The 19,686-nt window shown below is 38.4% G+C and overlaps 1 protein-coding gene across 1 annotated transcript in view; it reads right to left on the reverse strand.

The window, feature by feature from the left end:
- Positions 1-565: 565 nt before the first annotated feature.
- The window catches only part of slc6a2 (solute carrier family 6 member 2), a 135,327-nt gene continuing 116,206 nt past the window's right edge, over positions 566-19,686 (reverse strand). Inside the window, exons 12-15 of the mRNA XM_067997869.1 lie at positions 13,500-13,600; positions 8,556-8,723; positions 4,171-4,242; positions 566-4,061 (exon numbers count right to left, since the gene is read on the reverse strand). Coding sequence (XP_067853970.1) covers positions 4,038-4,061; positions 4,171-4,242; positions 8,556-8,723; positions 13,500-13,600 — 365 coding nt within the window. The 3' untranslated portion in view covers positions 566-4,037. The remainder of the gene's footprint in view (positions 4,062-4,170; positions 4,243-8,555; positions 8,724-13,499; positions 13,601-19,686) is intronic.

Raw genomic sequence — 19,686 nt, forward strand, 5'->3', positions numbered from 1 at the left:
GAAACACACTGAGGATCCTTCAAAATTGCATCCCTGCCAAAATCTCCAGTCAATGAGGTCTGTCAAGTACCTCAACTATCTAAATAACTATCTAAAGCAGCATCCCACCGGCATTAATTGCCGGTTGGAGACCCGCATGCGGGAGCTGCGCGCACACCCGAACACATCATTGGGGAACCCGGAAATCAGCGGGTTGGAGCCGGGCTCCGAACCCGCTCCGGGATTCCCCCATTTTCAGAGCCCCCCCCCCACCCCCAATGCACCTGTTCGGCCGTCCGAAAATCGGCCCCATGATATTAGCACTTGGTTACAAGAGGTTTGAGTGAGCTACCAAAATTGAAGGAAATGTAATCTCACTGGTTACCATTAGGGGAAGTAAAGAAATGTGCACTCTGTGGGGAAACAGCACTTGCTGGAAGTACCATGTACAGCTTCCTGTCAAGAAATACATCAAACCTTCACTCATGTGTTGCAAATATTTTAAGTAGCAGGTCGTATTTTTAGTAAAGGTTAATGTAGATAACATTGCTTGAGTCATATTCATCGACAAAATAGAAGTCTAATATTATCAGTATAAGAGGATATACTTTATTATTACAGTGCGCATATTTTACTACATTATAGAGGCCTTCACTCACTTTAAACAGAACTTTAGAATGTACACAATAATATCTTAATAGTCTATAATTCTGTATAATACAGTTCTAAACAGCTCATATTTACACAAAGCACAATAAACAAATTTAACAGCAGTACATTAAAATATAGATTTTACAAGCACATGTTTTATAAACACTTGATAAATACATTTGATTATTTAACATATGAAAACATGTAACACAGAATCAGACGTTATGATCTTTTTAGAAAAGAGCATCACTGTTACTTGAATATTACTAATTTTTGATACAGGCAGATTAATATATCTTTATAATATCTTTTTCAGACTTCATACAGCTGATTACAATTTAGAAACAATTATATACAAGATGTTTAAAAAAATCTTAATGCTAATATTTTAATGATAAAGGTCATCTAACCTAAATAAATCAAAGAATTATTTTTAAAAATATACAAAAACTGTGGAAGAAAACAGCTCAGTAAAATTATCCATGTGGCTTTTTGGTCATCAGTTTGCTTTGGAAAACATTTCGCTAAATGGATTTTTTTTGTAAAGGTTTAAAAGACAAAGTTCAATCATGGAACAAAATACATCTGTTAAGAATATCTGATGGGTGAAAATGTCAAATATTGAATGAACATTTCCATCATTTAAGTAAATGGAAAGTCATTGATAATGAAAGTGCTTCAGTGAAATCAATGGCTGCTCTGCAAATGTGGTTTGAGGCATTCTTGGACAACAGTTTATCACACGATATCTTAGGGTGGGCAGGAAAACAACTAAGGGCCCATTTACTACTACTTTAATACAGTTAGGTAAGCTGCTAATGAACCCCAGTTCTGACCAAGTATTCACGGTCAGTTCCAATTTTTAATTCAGTACAATTTTTCTAATGCCACACAGTTTGGAAACTGATGCATCATTTTGAAAGTCAGCATACATGAGAATTGCGAGCAGTGAATAATTAAAAGTACACTCGCCGGGAATTTCCTCAGGGTTCTCTCTATCGACCGCCGTAAATTCGAAGGAAACGCTGACTACATCGCGTAAACGGTGTTTCTACTGAAATTACCGCAGCTGTTCGGTAGAAACACCCCCCCACCACCCCCACCCGAGAAAATTCCCGGATTTTTAGCAAATTTATAAGACAAAATGGGCAGGTGACAAATTTTCAGGAAACAAGAATTCATTTCACAATTTTATTGTGGTGAAATACACCCTGTTCAGTGACCCCTTTACTTGAAGTTACAACCTGACCTGATGTTTTTAGACCTCTCTCCTCTTTGCCTGTGTAACTGTAGGATCAAGTCTACAGCCTCACTACAGTGTAAAGGATGGGAAAGAAAATTCTACCCTCAGTGCAGCAATAATCTGCCTGTGATCACCAGCTGGAAACTATTACTGCCCTCTTGCTAATTGTCCTCCTTCTATGCCACATTTTATCTGGCTGTTAATATTGAAAATGAATCAGTGCTGGGATAGTTAGAAAATCCCTTTGTTCACCCTCCACTTGTATTTTTAAAGATTTTGATCAAAAAGTACATTTAAGCACAATAAAACCTGACTTGCTGTCAATAATTTGAACTGGATTAGCTCTTCAGATTTAAACTTTGGAAAAAAATTTATGTAAGTTGCTTGGAATATAAATGTTGACAGGAAAGATTTGCTCATGTATGGATCGTTAATATCCAATCCAATGTGGAGAAATGGTTTTCACTACTATTTTGGTTAGGCACAATTCGTGACCAATGAACAATCCATTGAGCGCCTTTGATTGAATGTTTTCCATGTCATTCACCAAATACAGTGACTCTGTGTGAAAAATGGAGAATCCACCTTACAGAAACAAGTAAAGCAGGATTGTCTGAGGAGACATTGTATTTTGTTCTGTTTTTGGCTTAAGGAGTTGAATAGGAGAATTTTACATTTTTAGTGCTAATCTACCAAGTAGAGATGGACTGCTTCATGGACACTTACAGAACCCATTAATGCCATAACTTTTGGTCAAGTTTGGATGAAAAGGATAGCTCACTTCTCATGAAGGTGCTGCCATTAAAATGTGTTTAGAAACTATACTTAAATATTTTAATCTTGTTGATATGGCTCTTGTACTAGTTAAATGCAATAGATGTTACACCTCTGAAGAGATCTTTATGAACACACGATCAGTGGATAAATAATAATCATGTTGTGAAAACCATTTCATGTATACATATTATTATGAATGGCATGTTAAATTGAAACAGTGGACACATTATATGTAAACAGAAAAGTTTTCAATCTAGCCACACAGGTGGATTCACAGGAATTCCATCGTTATTTAGATTACTTAGAGACAAGAAGGTTGAACATCCAATTGTCAACGTTCACTTATGAATACGTAACACATTTGGACTACATTCCCTTGTGCACTATTTTGACACAGGCATTTAAACAGGTCAACATACGCATAAAAATAGTGCACACAGCAATGTAGTATGCTTGCATTAAGGTTTTTACATGAACTTTGCCAAATAGAAATTCTATCCTTAGAGGTGGAATTTTCTTCTCTCTGGTTATGAATGAGGGAAATTGCACCCAGAATATCTGACGAGAATGAACAGGTTGAAAAGACACAGGCAGTAACTTAAGACTTTTCGTGCACTAGAAATTATCGTGAGGAGACAAAATTATGAGAGAAGTTTAGATTTTACAAGTGTACAAATTCGAAGCAAACTGTGGATGTATTCATTGTTGAAAACAAGCTTGATCAAATAGATTGATGGCTTTCAATTAAAATAGTTAAAGTACTGTTAGTTAAGAAATGGAAGGGGCCAATGTGTATGTCAGTTTACAATATCAGAATTTTTTTTTAAAAAGTAAAATAAAATGGTACAAACTGTTTACCTTCTTCATAATCAAAATACTGCGAACGCTGGAAATCTGAAATGAAAGGTCTTCGACCTGAAACGTTAACTCTGTTTCTTTCTCCACAGATGCTGCCTTGCTGAGCTTTTCCAGCATTTTCTGTTTTTATTTTTATCCCTTCTTCATATATGTACTGACAAGAAATTAGTCAGAAAACATTGCTGGATACTTTCAAATGTCCAAGTGTTTGTTTTAAATGTGTGCATGTGGTGCTAATAAAGAAAATAGTAATATTCCAGAATAAATAATCAATGCCACGTAGACCGCTGCAGTTTGTCATATTCCGTGAATTTAAAAAAACAGGAGTTACAAAAGAAATAATCCTCCTATGCTATTAGCCAGAGGTCAGGAGGTCAGCCAGCCACATTATAGCATGACAGAAATGGCACTGAACTTGAGTTGTAATAGAATCTGACATTTCTGAAACTTTAATAGAAAAAGCTTTCAAAGCCAGGAGTTTATTACTTCCATTGCACCTCATATTGTGTTGTAGTTGTGTTGGAAGCTTTCATATTGCAAGCCAGTGCTTGAGCTGTAAAGTGATCAAATAACAGTTAAAAAAGTAACATATAGACATAATATTCGCTTGGCTTGGCAAAATGCATCATTTTAATGAAGTTAGGAGGAATTGTTTTACTTACCTTAAACTGTTGCACTTTTCCTTGCTCCACAAGATAATGTTCATTTTCAGGGGTGATACAGTATGCTATTCTCTAAAGGAGAGGCACATCATTTATTGTAATCAATTATAAAGTTATTCTCTTAAAGTTTACCCACTTCACACTTTCTACTAATTCTGCCCTCCCCTCATTTTATTTATGCTGTCCAGTTTTTTCTTTTGATTTCTATACAACCTTACAGTTGGGACGATTTGGGACTATGCTGCAGCTGTTAGCCTGACTACCAACATCAGTCCTAGGACTTCAAAAAAGCTAAGCATGTTCTCTAAAGAAGGTTTGGTACATGTACCTCAGTGCTTTTGGTCTAGGAACTATATGTAACTTAAAACAAAGGGACTATCTTAACAATCATATGCATCTTTTGTTCTCTCTAACTGAACTTTCAAAATCCCACAAAAATCATTAAGTATGCATTCTGATATTCACCTAAAATAACTGTAGTTTATATTAGCAGACATTTTATTAAACATATTCCAAGGTGCAATTCCCCATAGTGTAAGTCACTGGTAGAACATCACCTTGATTCATTGATGCCTCCTCCAGGGGTGTTTTTGACATTATCTGAAAGCAATTTATGACCACTTTTCACAGAAAAAAAAAGTCAAAACAGGAAAAAAGCAGAAAAACCTCTCCAAAATGGAAGTACTTTCTCTGAACTTTTAAAGGATAATTGTTTGATATTTGATAACGAACAGATGCTTTTATGATCCACAGCAATAAAACATAGCTTGTGACTGTAATGAATGCAGTTCCACAACTGTATCTCGAGGCAGTGTTTTCAAGTAAAATGTGTTCAGAACTTTAACAAATGGAAACATAGTACACAGCTTGAAAACAGCCTGGTGAGTGATTGTTTATTTGTTATATCATTAGAGACTCACTATGGGCCATGTTGACTGTTTACACTTGGCAGACATTGCTTTCTTCCAACAACAACAACTTGCACTTATACAATGCCTTTACCGTAGTAAAACGTCCCAAGGCACAAAACAGGAGCGTAATCAGACAAAAACTAACATCGAGCCAAAAGGAGGAGACATTAGGGCAGGTGACCAAAAACTTGGTCAAAGATGTAGGTTAATCATTTTAACATTATGTGCTCTGAAAGCTTAAGTAGACTTTAAGATAATGATGCCTATATGAATAACATCAGCAATTCTATTGCACAAAGATAATCTTACTGACCACTTCAGCAGTGGAGGAGGCATCAATGAATCAAGGTGATGTTCTACCAGTGACTTACACTATGGGGAATTGCACCTTGGAATATGTTTAATAAAATGTCTGCTAATATAAACTACAGTTATTTTAGGTGAATATCAGAATGCATACTTAATGATTTTTGTGGGATTTTGAAAGTTCAGTTAGAGAGAACAAAAGATGCATATGATTGTTAAGATATTCCCTTTGTTTTAAGTTACATATAGTTCCTAGACCAAAAGCACTGTGGTACATGTACCAAACCTTCTTTAGAGAACATGCTTAGCTTTTTGAAGTCCCAGGACTCTGAAAGTATACCAGTTACCTTCCTAAACTTCTTTTAATTAATTTTGCATCTCAGGAACATTTGTCTTAATCAGAAACAAGTGGAGGTTCGTGCTCTCAAATTATGTTTTAAAACGTTAACTTGAATTAATTTGCTACATGCATAATGTTGGGACATTGGATTTATGTTGGTGTGCTGGGAGGTATGCCCTGATATTGTGCAGAAAGTAACACAATCACAGCACTGCAGAGAAAAATCAATACATCTCTCAAGGTGCCATTAAGGTCATTTGGATGCCCTGGCCCAGAAGTACTTAGATTTAAAAAAATTAAGGAGCGAATAGTAACATATTCCCACTGTTATACCATCTCTAAAATGATATCAGTTGTATGGGCTGAGATTACTGTACGAATGCAAAATCTTAAAACTTATCTTGGTAGGCCGTTCACTGCTTAGGTTTTGTAAGATTCTCAAATCCAATAGGACCCAAACATGTTTTCTGTTTATGGTTGTGGTTACTATGGTGTATGTTTTAGAAATAAATTTTGGAGTCATTCAGGAATACAATCAAGTTGCAAGAACTCCTTAATTGTGGCTGCTAACCATTATTCTACATGCTTGCAAGTGATGGTGCCCTTGTAGAGATGCAACTGCCAGTAATGTTCCAGCTACAATATATTGTGATTAATGAAATTCACAGTAATTCACTGTCCAATCTGATAATGTTGCTAAGAAGTCATACCCTGTGAGAGCCTGTGTCACAAAAAGTTTGTGCACTGAAGTTCTCTGCTACACAGTGGCTTTGCACGACTGGGAGAATGCCAACTATTAATTCAACCTCATCCAGGCTCTCAGAATACTTTTTATATTTAACTACATTTACTATAAATAATACTGTGCGATGTAAGTAATTTAAGATTGAAATCCAGTCTTGAAGTTCAGATAACCAACACAAACTATGAGGGTGACTGAACCCCTCAATAGGATTAGAGTCTTAAATTCACTTGCAGCTTCCAGTTTCACTTATGAAGTGACTCAGAGAGATTGGCCACACCCAGCAAGATGCACCAACCATAGCTGCAGTCTTTGTTGGACCTACTTGGCGACATCCACGGAGAACTGTCTTCACTGGATTGGGAGCAGCAGACAGCCAGGTGCAGAGCTGTGCCATTTAATGCTTGGACATCTGCAACTACCCTGCAGCACAGTGGCACGTTAATAATCCATGAGTCACTTCATAAGTGATCTTGGATGGCTGTAAGTGAATTTAAGACTAATCCAAATCAATTAATCTGTTTTGTAGTTGTATGTCAATATGCAGGATTAAATAACTGTGGGTGAATTATGTGTCCCAGAGATGTTAATTAACAAGGCCCAGGTCATGAGCTGAGGGCTATCTAGTAATGTAGTTAACTGCAATAAATCTAGACCCACATATGTACAATATTGCATAAATCATAGTATCAGCTAATTAACAAACTAATTGCATAATTATTTTATAGCTATACATTTTGGATGCAGAGCTGTGTCGTTTGCTGCTAGGATACTTGCAGCTATTGTGTAGCATAGGACAGGCACGGACAGTGACGGTACTGGTCATTGTGGACTCCAACTCCTTCCAGTCATGCTGCAGTTCTGAGCTATGGGGATGGTGGAATGCAACACCACCTCTACTTCAGCTGCCATCAAACAGAGAGATGGATGCTGGACTGAACTTCACTTGCCTGCAACCTCTTGTCTGCCCTACTACTTCTCAGTCCGCTTCCCCCTTCAACTTTGGCAAAAGCTGCTAATGGGTTCAGAGACTCTTGTGTGCCTCTCCAAAGGCTTTCAGAATTTGAATCCCTTTCATGACACTCCCTCATAAATTGTCCTGATTCCCTTTAAATTTTGCCCACAATTTCCTGTTCCCACCACCAGTGTGCATCCTGCATACTTCCAAATCCTCACTTGGAGCTGTGCTGATGAGCTGACTTTGGAAAACAGTGTGCAAGCCCTGGGTGTATAATACTGTATGTGCTCCTGGCTGTTTCTGTTGTCTTGTAAACTGTTGAAACTCTGTCCTTTGTGTTGATATGTTCAGCTTCTATTTCCTCCCCGAGCTGTGGTCAGATGGTTGACTGGCAGAGTGCACCGGTCAGCTGCCCAATAGTCCCGACAGGAGGCCCGGAACATTTTGAGAGCTGGGCCTCATTAGCATAGGGCCGGCGGGCTGAGAGCGGGAAACGAGTGCTCCGGGACAGCTCTCCAGCTCTGGGCCACTGCAATATCCGGTGACCTAACCAGATGAAGGTAGATCCGCCAGGGAGAGGAGAATCCATTCTCCAGGGGAACGGGGGGATCCGGTGCTGCAGCGCCCCAAGTTGTTCTTTGTGGAATCTGGAGGAGCCCTTCTGCTCCTCCAAAAATAAATTAAAACTTACCTGCTGGGCTGCTGTTTGGCTGGACCACCAGCTGATACTGGACAGAGTGTGCATGGTGCAAGCTGCACCCACTAAGATAGTAATCGAGTTCATTTTGCATATGAAAAGGGCCTACCACCAAGCTCAGGCGAGTGCTCCGGCTGCCCAGGGGTATGCCCTGGGGAAGATTGGGACGGCCACACCATTAGGCAGGAATGGGGCAGTAAATCATTCCCTGCCATTTTCAGAGCGCTACCGCCCTGGTTTCACCAGGCAGGAGGCCTCAAAATCTCCCTCTTTAATTTGAGTTTGTCTAAAATCCACCCTCAACCATTTGGGTCTAAACTGCACCCATATCACAAAATGAAGGCTACGGTCTCCTTACAAAATGTATCCTTCCTTTTTAATCCCTCACACAGCTTGATTCTTTGAGATGATGAAAATATACCAATACGAACCTCCTTTAAAGTCCCACGAACGGTAAGCAATTTGTAGATGGCGTAGATTGGAACTAGTGACATTGAAGACGCTGCTACTCCCCATCCAACAAGATTTGCCCAATTGGGAAATACATATTCATCGTAGGTTAGAGGCTTGAACTTCACAATACTGACAATCACTACAAACTGAAAGGAAGAAAAAAAAACATGTCATGTGTTACTGAAAACAGTAAAGGTTCCTATGAAGGGAACAAATTGCAAAGAGCAGCAATTGATAAAATGTGACAATCTATAGCTTTAGAGTGAACATTATACAAATAAAGTAAAAGCTCTTAATTATTTCTAAACCAATGTGCAAATAAATCAGAATTTCACATATTAATTTCCAAACATAACTTTAAAAATCCTGGCACTGTGTCTTAACAGCATCAGAGGTCCTAACTTTCTACCTCTGAACAATAGGCAGGATAACAATAAGACAGACGAAGACAAATGGAGGCAAATGTCAAAGAGGCAGATGAAGAGGTGACACTTGAGGTGAAATGATTCAGGTGATGGAAGGGCAGGATGGATCTGCACAAGACTTTAAAATCGAGGTCTCATTAGTCAGATATTTGGATAGTGAGTTGTGAGTAGATGCTGTAAGTATTGTTTTGTGAGACAAGGGCAAAGGATATACACTGTAGAAATGAAGACTAATAAGCTCATTTTGGGGGAAGGCGGTTGCCACTAAGCCAGCATTGGTATTTCCATTGGAGTCAAATGATATTGTGGGCAGAAGTTCTGAGGAACTGAAGAAGGAATTTAAAGGTGTGGTGTACAAAATAAAAATTGAACGATGGAATAGTGGTGCTAGCCGTGCTGCTTCCCGTGCTATTTGGGAGCATGGAAGGAACAAATGGAATGTGTCAGCCGTGGCTCAGTGGCAGCACTCTCGCGTCTGAGTCAGAAGGTTGTGGGTTCAAGCTTGAACATGTAATCTAGGCTGACACTTCATTGCAGCGCTGAGGGAGTGCTGCTCTGTCAGAGGTGCTGTCTTTCAGTTGAGATATTAAACTGCCAACTCAGGTGGACATAAAAGATCTCATGGCATTATTTCGACGAAAAGCAGGGGAGATCTTTCCAGTATCCTGGCCGATATTCAGCCCTCAACCAACATCACTAAAGCGGATTATCTGGTTATTATCTCATTGCTGTTTGTAGTCCTTAGCTGTGCGCAAATTGGCTGTCACAGTTCTCTACATTACAACAGTGACTATATTTTAAAGAAGTACTTCATTGGCAGTAAAGCATTTGGGATGTCCTGAGGGGTCTGTCTTTGTTTAATTACCTTAATGATTGTTTAGTAAAACAGGAGGAAATTGCCTATTGTAGAAAATTGGAAAGCTTTCACAGGTGAAAGAAATTTACACAATGAAAGTTGGTCTCCACAGAACTGATGGAAAGCTGAGGTGCTGGTGCAAAATATACAACAATAATTGAGATTCAGCTGAACTAGATCTGGAGTACGGCTAATATGGTGAACATAGATGAATAAATATTTGTGCCTGATCAAGACATGGAAGGAGATCATTAGGAAAGATTTTTCTTGGTCTGTACCCAAGAAACACTGGATCACCTGGGTGCAGTGAATACCAGCAAATCAGTTGGGTCAGAGCACACAGCTGGAAAGGAACCTGCCCAAATTGCCCTTCAAGCATAGGCAGACTACCTGACTTGGACTGTGAGCACACAACGACTGGACATGAACATGTGATTAATAAATCTCAGTAGAGACTAGAAATGATTTTTCTCTCAAATATATGGGATAGACACCCAGGAAAAACAATTAATGTTGTGTTGATTAACTCCTTTTAAAAAAGAGATTGATAAATATCTGCTTGGGAACAGGATTGAAGGTTATAAGTGTAATAATTGATTGAGATGATGAAATAATGGCTGGTACATTATGGTTTCTGAGCTCCTGAGACAACAGAAATGTCATGTCATGGAAAGAAACTCAAGGTGAGCAATTTAGGTCAGAAGATTAGTTAGTTATTCTGTAGTTTTTGCCTGATTTACCTCTGGGGGCAAGAAGAAATTTTGCAGAATCTTCTTTTAGGAGATTAAATCATTTGAATTGATTCTGTGATAGGGAAATTATATATGGTCGATGAAAAGAATAGTCAAGTGGTCATTTAGCTACATCATTAAATAAATTTAAAACAGAAATAGACAGTTTCCTAGAAGTAAAGGGAATTAGGGGTTACGGGGAGCGGGCAGGAAATTGGACATGAATTTAGATTTGAGGTTAGGATCAGATCAGCCATGATCTTATTGAATGGCGGAGCAGGCTCGAGGGGCCGATTGGCCTACTCCTGCTCCTATTTCTTATGTTCTTATGTTCCTTTTTCATGCTATCTTATTATTTCTATGGTCACTATTACCTATGATTTCTAGACTGTACTTTTATCCTATTATTCCTTAACTGAAACTTTTAACCCTTCACAGATTGTTTCCAAGAGTGTAGAATAGTATAAGTCTGAAAATGGAGACTTCTCCACAATTGACAATTTATGTTGTGTTGTTGGCGAGTGAGAGAACTGAGTTGACCTCTTTTAAATGGTGCAGAAGAGCTCGTCTCAATTATCCCTCCCACTCCAAAGATGATATGGCTCACTTCCATGTGGAACTGCATTTTGCAGTCCATTGAGATTGAGGTGGATTTACCAAACTGATAACCACGGATCTCAAATCTGCAACCTTCCAGTGGGGAGGTGAATGTTCTGCCAGTTGTGCTTCTGGATTCCTTTAAGTTCTTAAGAGCAATATAATATAAGAAACTTGATTTAAGGAGAAAGGTCTCTCTGGGGACAGATTTTCAACATCTATTTAATAGCACATATTATTTGGCAATGCTCCACAATATCATTCCTAATCCTATCACATAAAATTTGTTATCTAACAGAACTGAATGTCAAAGGCTGCAAGTATTCTTTTGCAAAGAAGCAAGGTGTAGCTAGGGAAATGCCAATGCAGCTAAATTCAAGAAGACACATGTTACCTTGCTTTACAATTTGTTTCTGACAACTACCAGCTGCATGCCCAGAGACCTGCCAAAAGCATACTGCTACTCCTAAAAGTAAATGTGACTAATTGTATAACCTTAGGAGAAGGTCTTCATAAGAGATCCAGCTCTATACAGCATACTCTTTACTTTTGTTGTAGAGTGCAAATATTTGGCCTCAAGTGTTCTGCTGATTTAATTAGATGTAATTGAATCTCACTTTTTTAATTTACTATACTTAATTAAGAATTCACATTTTCTAAAAAAAATAAAGCTGTGTCAAATATTTTATTATAGTGCCACATTGACTTTGTTCAGTATTTTGATAGCTGCTGGTTACTTTAGGTCTTGTGTTACGTTTAAAGGACACCTATTCTGCACTTCCCTCTTACTTTGCCCTGTTAATGAGTTGAAAAATGACATTACTAAATCTGTATGCAAGGTTTTAATACAGGAAGTAAATCTAACTTAATTAGTGAAGTGCACACGGCTAATACTGGAATTCTTTCCCATTATTTTTGTGTGGTAATTGACCTATTAATGTTCCTCATGATTTGTCATATTCCCAAATGTAACTATCATGATTGGACTCTGAAGTGTCACTGATCCTTTTCTGCTAATTTTACACTCTTAATAATTAAATCACATATTTAAAAAAGATACAATTTAAAATCCATCAAAATTTATAATTACATTTTTGCCATAACGTCTTTCTAGAATGTTCCAAGCTGCTTTGTCTCAATTTTCCATTGATTTTCTGGTAGAATCATAGAATCTTACAGCACAGAAGGAGGCCATTTGGCCCATTGTGCCTGTGCTGGCTCTTTTGAAAGAGCTATCCAATTAGTCCCACTCCCCAATAGCTTTCCCAATAGCCTTTTTAAAAAAAAAACGATCGAAAGCAGTTCCCTTTTCTCTGAAGAATGTGTATCAAAGTACTCAGTTTGATTTATAAGGATCAATGTTGCAAAGTTTTATATTGTATTAACAGCTAGCTGAAGATCTGTTCTTTTTCGTATTGCCATATATCAGGCAAATTTTGAGCATTACTAATTTTATCTAAAGTGGTGACTTAATTCCAGTTGACAAATACTGAAAGCACTACTGTTAAAATTAAACTTTCACAGTGCACAAGTTCTGAACTCCTGCACATTGACAGATGTTAAGGTCCTTAGCAAAAAATTCTATTAAGTATTTGAAGCTGAGAAAAATACAGGGGTAAGGGGATTAGTTTTGGATTCCTCTCGCAAAGAACATGATGGCCTCCTTCTGTGTAAAATCCTATGGTTCCTTGGTTCTATAAACAGATCCTTAATAAGTCAATTAACTTATGCTAAGGAGAAAATACCAGACATTAGGATCTTTAGGAAAATTTGGAAATATTACAAAACCTATATTACAAACAGGGTTTCCCTCTCCTAGCTTTAAAAAAAAACCCTATATTTTCCCAATCTTAAAACATCCCAGTTTTGAACTATTATATTTAGCTTTTGGTCCACTGCACACTCCAGTTTTCTCTTAAATTCTTATTCAACCTCTTAAAATGAGACAATAGAATGGTTTGGGCTGCAAACATCTCCACAATCATTACTTATGGCATTTCGTGATCGATAGGAGGTGCAGTTGTAGTGAAATGAGACAGTTATGTAAACCCTTTTCTACCATCCCACTGTGATAGCCTCTGTGGGAAGTGTGGGAATTTCATCCAGGGCCCCAGCTAATTGGTGGGTGGGCTTGAGTGGCAGGCACCCCTTGAATATAAACCCTTGCCTGCACCTCACCCTCTTATTATGCCACCTAAAGTACAAAAATTACCATTTTGTGAAGAAGCAGGTGGTCCACCACCTGGGCTAACAGACCGTTTTAATGAAGTTTCATATTTTAATACATTGTTAACTTTACTCCTGTTTGCTTACCAGTAAAAAGGCTGGGCTAACAAACTTCCAGCAGAGCCTCCAGTAGAGACCTGGTTTGAAGCCCGTCATTTGTTTGATATCTTCACTGAATCTGTCAACTCCTAGAGCAGAAGCAATTCCAAAACACGTTAGAACATCAGCTGAATCGTGGGTGGGACACTTCACCATCCTTTTCAATTTAGTTGCCAGTGAAACAATGCAATTTTATTTCAAGTCACAAAAGAAATAGCAATCTAATTGCCCACTAGCAAGCGAACATTATAATTTCTGAACACATTCTCTACATGTGAGAAGCCGCCTTTAAAAAAAAATATATAGTCTAAGCTGGGCTGAGTTTCCTTAACTTCAAGATTGACTCAAGGACCAACTCAGGGAAAAAAAATAACAGATGATATATTGAAGACATGTGGCAGTTTTTAAAAATTTGCCATCAGGCCAACAACAGTATTATTGACATGAATACCCTTTAATGTCCCTCAGGGTAATTCCTTGAATTAAATAAAACAATTACTACATGTCAAGGAGATAGATTATAGAACTGCAATTTTTTTTAAAAATGGTTCTTAATTCAAACCAGATAAAATTCAAACAAGCAACATTACTAGCCATATGGCGAAATGAGCAATGCAAATATTTCAAACGAGGTGATCAGACAAAGAATTTATGTAGACCCTTCTCCACATTGCAAACCAATTAGCTAGAGTTCCCATTTATCAAAATGGAGACCGTAATGTAGATCAATATTACTAGTTAAGAACACTCAGTGCAGTAAATCTTTGAAAAATGCACCTGCAAAGGTTAATATATTAGATGGCATAACAAGAGGGTGCCGATAGTGGCAACCATGAGGACTAATGTTTCATTAATTTGAATTATGCTCATGTCCAGAGCTTAACTCATGACATTGCAGTCAAATATTTAATTTTCGCAAGAATTAATGGCATAGTCAGTTCATTGCTGAGATGAAACAGTGTAAAAAGTTTCTTTGCACCAGTTGCGGTTATAGTGCAATAGGTGCATAGCCAAAGCAGTGTCAGACTGCCTCCTCTGGGCCTCACACCACTTGTCAACATTTAATGCACTATTAGTTCGAAGACTTCATTCCCCAGTTACATACATACAGTATCAGCTCTTGATGCAGCAATTACACTGCTGTTTTTGCATTGATGAGAAGGAGTAGAAAGAACAGCATAACTAGGCCATTAAAATAAACTACGCAACGGTGCATGATCCTATTAGCTCTTCTGGATTAGTTATGCAATACAATTAAATTAATTCAACTGGTTTAACCTACTGCACATTAATTTATCAAAAATGTGGCAACTCTAGTTTACAAAAAATGTAAGAAACATCAAATCTACAAATGTGAAATTCAGATAAGTGAAAATCCATTAATGCAAGTTCTTTAAAAGTCTAATTTTATGCCATTCAAAAAGACTTTAATTCATTTTAATCTGGGACTCCATGAACAGACATTTAGAAGGAATGAACTATACAAATCGGATTAGCAATAGAATTTTAAATGCAAGCTACTATAGTGGTCCCAACCTGACTCTCAGAGCTGTAGTCCTGATAAGAAAAATCCATGGTTGTTAAATTATGATGAGACTGGTAATTATTTAAGGCAGTTTTTACTTGACCTATTTTAATCCTAAATAGGATTGGATTGGATCTATTGTTTATTTATGAATTCATACCTACAGTGAAACTTATCCACATTGAGCATATTTGGAAATTGATGATCTTTATAGACAAGTGGAGGTAGATTTTCAACTTGCCGCCATCTGGTTTCCAGATCCATTGATTTCAAAGGAAATGAAAAGCAGGCGGTTTCTATAATGAGTAGCCGATCCACAATTCCAGTTTTACGCCCGGGCAGCTACCAAAAAATCTACCGCATGGCCTGGGGCAGGGATCAAAGGCAGGGAGGAGGATAAGGGATCGGAAGGGGAGTCAGAGGGTTGGGAGCGGAGGTAGAGGTTGGGGGGGTGGTGGGGGGGGGTAGGGAAGGATAGTAGGTTGGGGATCTGGAGCGGTGGTGGACTTCCTTTAAATGTCGGGAGCAGCACTCCTCCGGGCTCCACATTCAGGTAAGTAAATTTTAAAAACTTACCTTGTAGGTAGCAGGCGGTCCCAAGGTCTCATTTTACTGAGTGTAGCCAGCACTGGCACCGGTGCCTGAGGGCAAACCAATCTTGAAGTGGGGGTTATTTGCATATGCAAAGAGACTAACGTCTGTTTTAAGTGTGGACCCTGGATGCCTATTTTTTTTCCCACACCAATATGGCAGGTGGCGCACTTCTGGCTGGAAATGTACGCACACTTCCTGCTTGCCATATTGGGGCTTAGTAGACCAGATAGCGCCGGGAAAAACGGGCACTGCGCAGCCGAATTTATAGGTCAGATTCTTTAACTTGTGATGTTATCAGCCCCACAGACAGAAAGGGGGGTATTTTAACCCCTCAGAATGGGCGGGAGAGGGGCAGGAGGATTAAAATTTCTAAAATCGGAAACCCGACCCCAACCTGCCCACTTACAGTTTTAACGGAGGCGGGTAATTAACCTGCTCTCCAGAGGCGGGTCAGTCATTTAAATATTTTAATGAGGCTGTGTGCCTCAGGCATTTAGATATAATGGCTGGGGGTCAGGAAATCCAACAGTTGGAGGGAGGTGAGAATGGCCGTATCCAGCAGATAAAGTTTTTCCAGCAGTTCTTGTGGACCAGGAGAAGCAGGAGTGCTTCCCCCGGCCCAACAAGCAAACCTGCTTTCTCCTCCTCGAGAGGCCACCTACCCGCACCCCCCCCACAATCGGCCAGCCCCCCACCCCATTCCGCGATCAGCCGCCCTCTCCCCACCCCGGCCTTTCTGATCTTGGTGCAAAGTCAGCTACTTGACCCCACTGGACAGTGATCCCAAGGCCTGCACCATGATTATATTATCAGACCCCATTCTTCATATGCCAGTATCCCATGTTGCAATTCTAGGGCCTATCCAGCCTTCGAGACATTCCTAACCATGGGTGTACCATCTGCCATTATTTCACAGCCTAGTCTACCCCACTCTGCTAAATTCCAACTTCAGCACTGCACGCAAGAATGCACAGAAACCTTATTATTCTCTCTCTTTGCTGGCCTTCTTTTGTGCCAAAGTCAATGGAAATAAAAATCAGGAGAGATGTAAAACAGGCTGCCAACTTGCTATCACCTGCCTTACATAATTGTACAAAGTCAAAAGTCCAGTGAATGTATTCCCAAAAGTGAAGGCTGTATCTCAAATGAAAATTGTTTCCTAAATTCTAGCCTCAAAGCTCAACATTTTTGGGATTTTGTGCTCAAGTTGAGGAATGTTAGTGCTGGGGAATAAGGCTTTCAAGCCCAGGATCAGCATCAAGCACTCCCAAGCTACATATAGAATGATCAAACTTAGAGTAAAGTTCTCTCTCTTCTGCCCAACAATGTGCCTCAGCCTAAACCTTAGAAGGGCATCTCCCAGTGCGCCAATATGACATTTTTCCATTTCCCACACCTGCCATCCTGTGCCTCTCTAAGTAAGATTGCCAATTGGTGCCAAATTATAGAGAATTTTGTGCTTTAGCCACACCTCCTAGGACCTGGACTGTAACTGTGCAAATGCATTACACATGGACCCTTACAGCTAGTATCACTTTAAGTTGGATTTGAACCCAGTTCAAAAAATTCTTTGAGTACTGGTACCAACTGATACCCGCCCAGCCTCCTATCCTCCCCTCCCGTCCAATGCATTTCACAAAATTTCATGAACTACACTCCTTAATTATGGTCTAATTTCTCTCAGTTCCCTTTTGTCCTTCTATTTTATCTCGTGAAAGCTGGCCGAGGTAAATTAATTTCCTGGGTAGAAATTTTGTACAATTTTTAGGCCTACAGACACAGTGGGACATATATCAATTTAATATTGATAGGCTCTATGTCAATCTAATTTTTGCACAGTTTGCCGCTGTAAAAGTGGTGGTGTGACAGGAAAAATGGCATATGTAATTTAATCTAAATTAATCATGGATTGGCTGTGCACCTGAAATTGGTCTTCTGTATTTCTGCAGTTGGCCTATAGGGGAGCTCATGCAGACTAAATTAAAAACAAGATGGTGCAAACAACAATGTCTCAAATGTCCTATTGTTAACCTTGTTCCCAGTAGTTTCCTGACACCACAAAAGCCCCAAGTCTACATGGGAGATCTGATTCTGAAAAAAAACATCTTGATTCAAAAGGTTAACAACAAAGGTGAAGTAGATCCTGAATACCTGGGCTGGATATGGGCCAGAAACATGGTGTCATTTGTGTTGTGATGACAACACGTGCAAGTGGTACGATCATACATTTCGATGAAAATTACCTCATTACATTCTGCGTTTGTGAAAAAACAAGAACTAATCCAAGTATTTATTCCTGCACTGTCCCTGTTTAAATTTTAGAGCTGGTTCCTTAAACATTTATTATGTTACAACGATTTACTAAACTTTGGCCATAATCAGTTAACAAAAAAATCCATATTGTTATTGATATAAATTCTTTCCAGGCATGAAGGTAGCTTCCAAGCAGTGGCCAGTTCTTTGAAAAATATCATTGCATCTTTTTCATCTTTCTTCCACTGTTTACATCATTCTATGCTTGACAATAAGTGTACTAATTAACAAATGACTTTCTATAAATAAATCATGCAGTAGTAGTGGGTAGAAACACTACATATAGGTGTAAGGAGTATTTAATGAGAAAAAACTAGCTATGGTTGAACAATCACAATTTCAATCATTTAACAATGATCATGAGATATTAACAATGGTCGTTCTTAAAGCTGCAACATTATTCTACTGGGGCAGCTGAGAGATCACATGATTATCACACCAGTTTACAAATTAAAGAGTCAAATAAAACAGCTAAAATAAAAGCCTCATACAATCCTTCACAATAGCTGTTCAAGAGTTCTTAAAATGTGAAATTCACAAAGAAAGATTTTTTTCATGCTAATCACATTTTCAGGGCTCTTCTTTACAGTTGTAAAAAAAAACTGCTTTAGGCTCACAATTCCTGCCTCTTTGTACACAAAAAGAACTTTCGCATTTGCAAAAGGGAACCATGTTTTTTCTGATATGTTAAATCTCTTTAAAAAAAAACTGCAGCTACAAAAGTCAGATTTCACAACTACAGGTGAAAATCTGGCTGTTGGATCCTGAATGACTAGTAACTGCAATTCTTTTCCAACTACAGTACTGGTTTATTGGACATTAATGTATAAATGTTACATTAGCTATACAGACATCACATCCACATATCACAAGCTACCGTACATTTGAAAATGTGCTGAGGTTGAACTTGAGGCAAAAATCCAATAAAGTTAATTGAAATAATGAATGATAAATAGAAATTAAACCAGTTACTAACATTTTTAGATCAATAGGATGCAAGAATGATTTGAAAAATAAAAATATTGTGCGTGGTTATGAAACTTTCAATGCACCAGTTTGGATGGACAGAAAAAGCAGGTGAATTGAACTGTTGACATGTTTTTCATAAGTGTTTGGATGGATTTTCTTTGACCATTGAACTAGTGAGCTGCTTTTAAGTTGAACTCAAAACAAGCTAAAAAAATGTTTTTTTCCAGTGTTTTCATTGGAAATTTAGTTATCATTTGATAGCACATCACGTGAAATGGAATACATCGAGTCACATTGGAACTACAGCACAGAAGCAGGCCAGTTGGCCCAACTGAGTCTAATGAGAGGGAGGAACTTAAAGTAATCAAGATTAGTAAAGAAAAAGTTTCAGAAAAATTAATGGGACTAACATAAGAAGATAAAAAATAGGAGCAGGCCATACTTCTCTTATCTGTTCTGGTTCATTTCCCATTATTAGATCCAGCAGTGATTTCTCTCTTGGGCTTCTCACACTATGTGTAAGAAAGAAGTCCTGTACACACTGTAGATGTTCCATTCCCTTTTCTCCTTTCCCCACCTCTTCTTGCCAGTTTATTTGGGGGTAGTTGAAATTTCCCATGATTATTCAATTTTTTTTTTACTCATTTCATAGATTTGTCTACATATTTCTTCCACTATTAGGTGGTCTATAGAATATACCATTTAACTTGATCGATCCCTTCTTATCCTTTGCCTCAATCCATATGGATTCTGTTGCTATCTTAATGTTACTTA

Source organism: Heptranchias perlo, chromosome 16, assembly GCF_035084215.1.
Source record: "Heptranchias perlo isolate sHepPer1 chromosome 16, sHepPer1.hap1, whole genome shotgun sequence".
Taxonomy (NCBI): Eukaryota; Metazoa; Chordata; class Chondrichthyes; order Hexanchiformes; family Hexanchidae; genus Heptranchias; species Heptranchias perlo.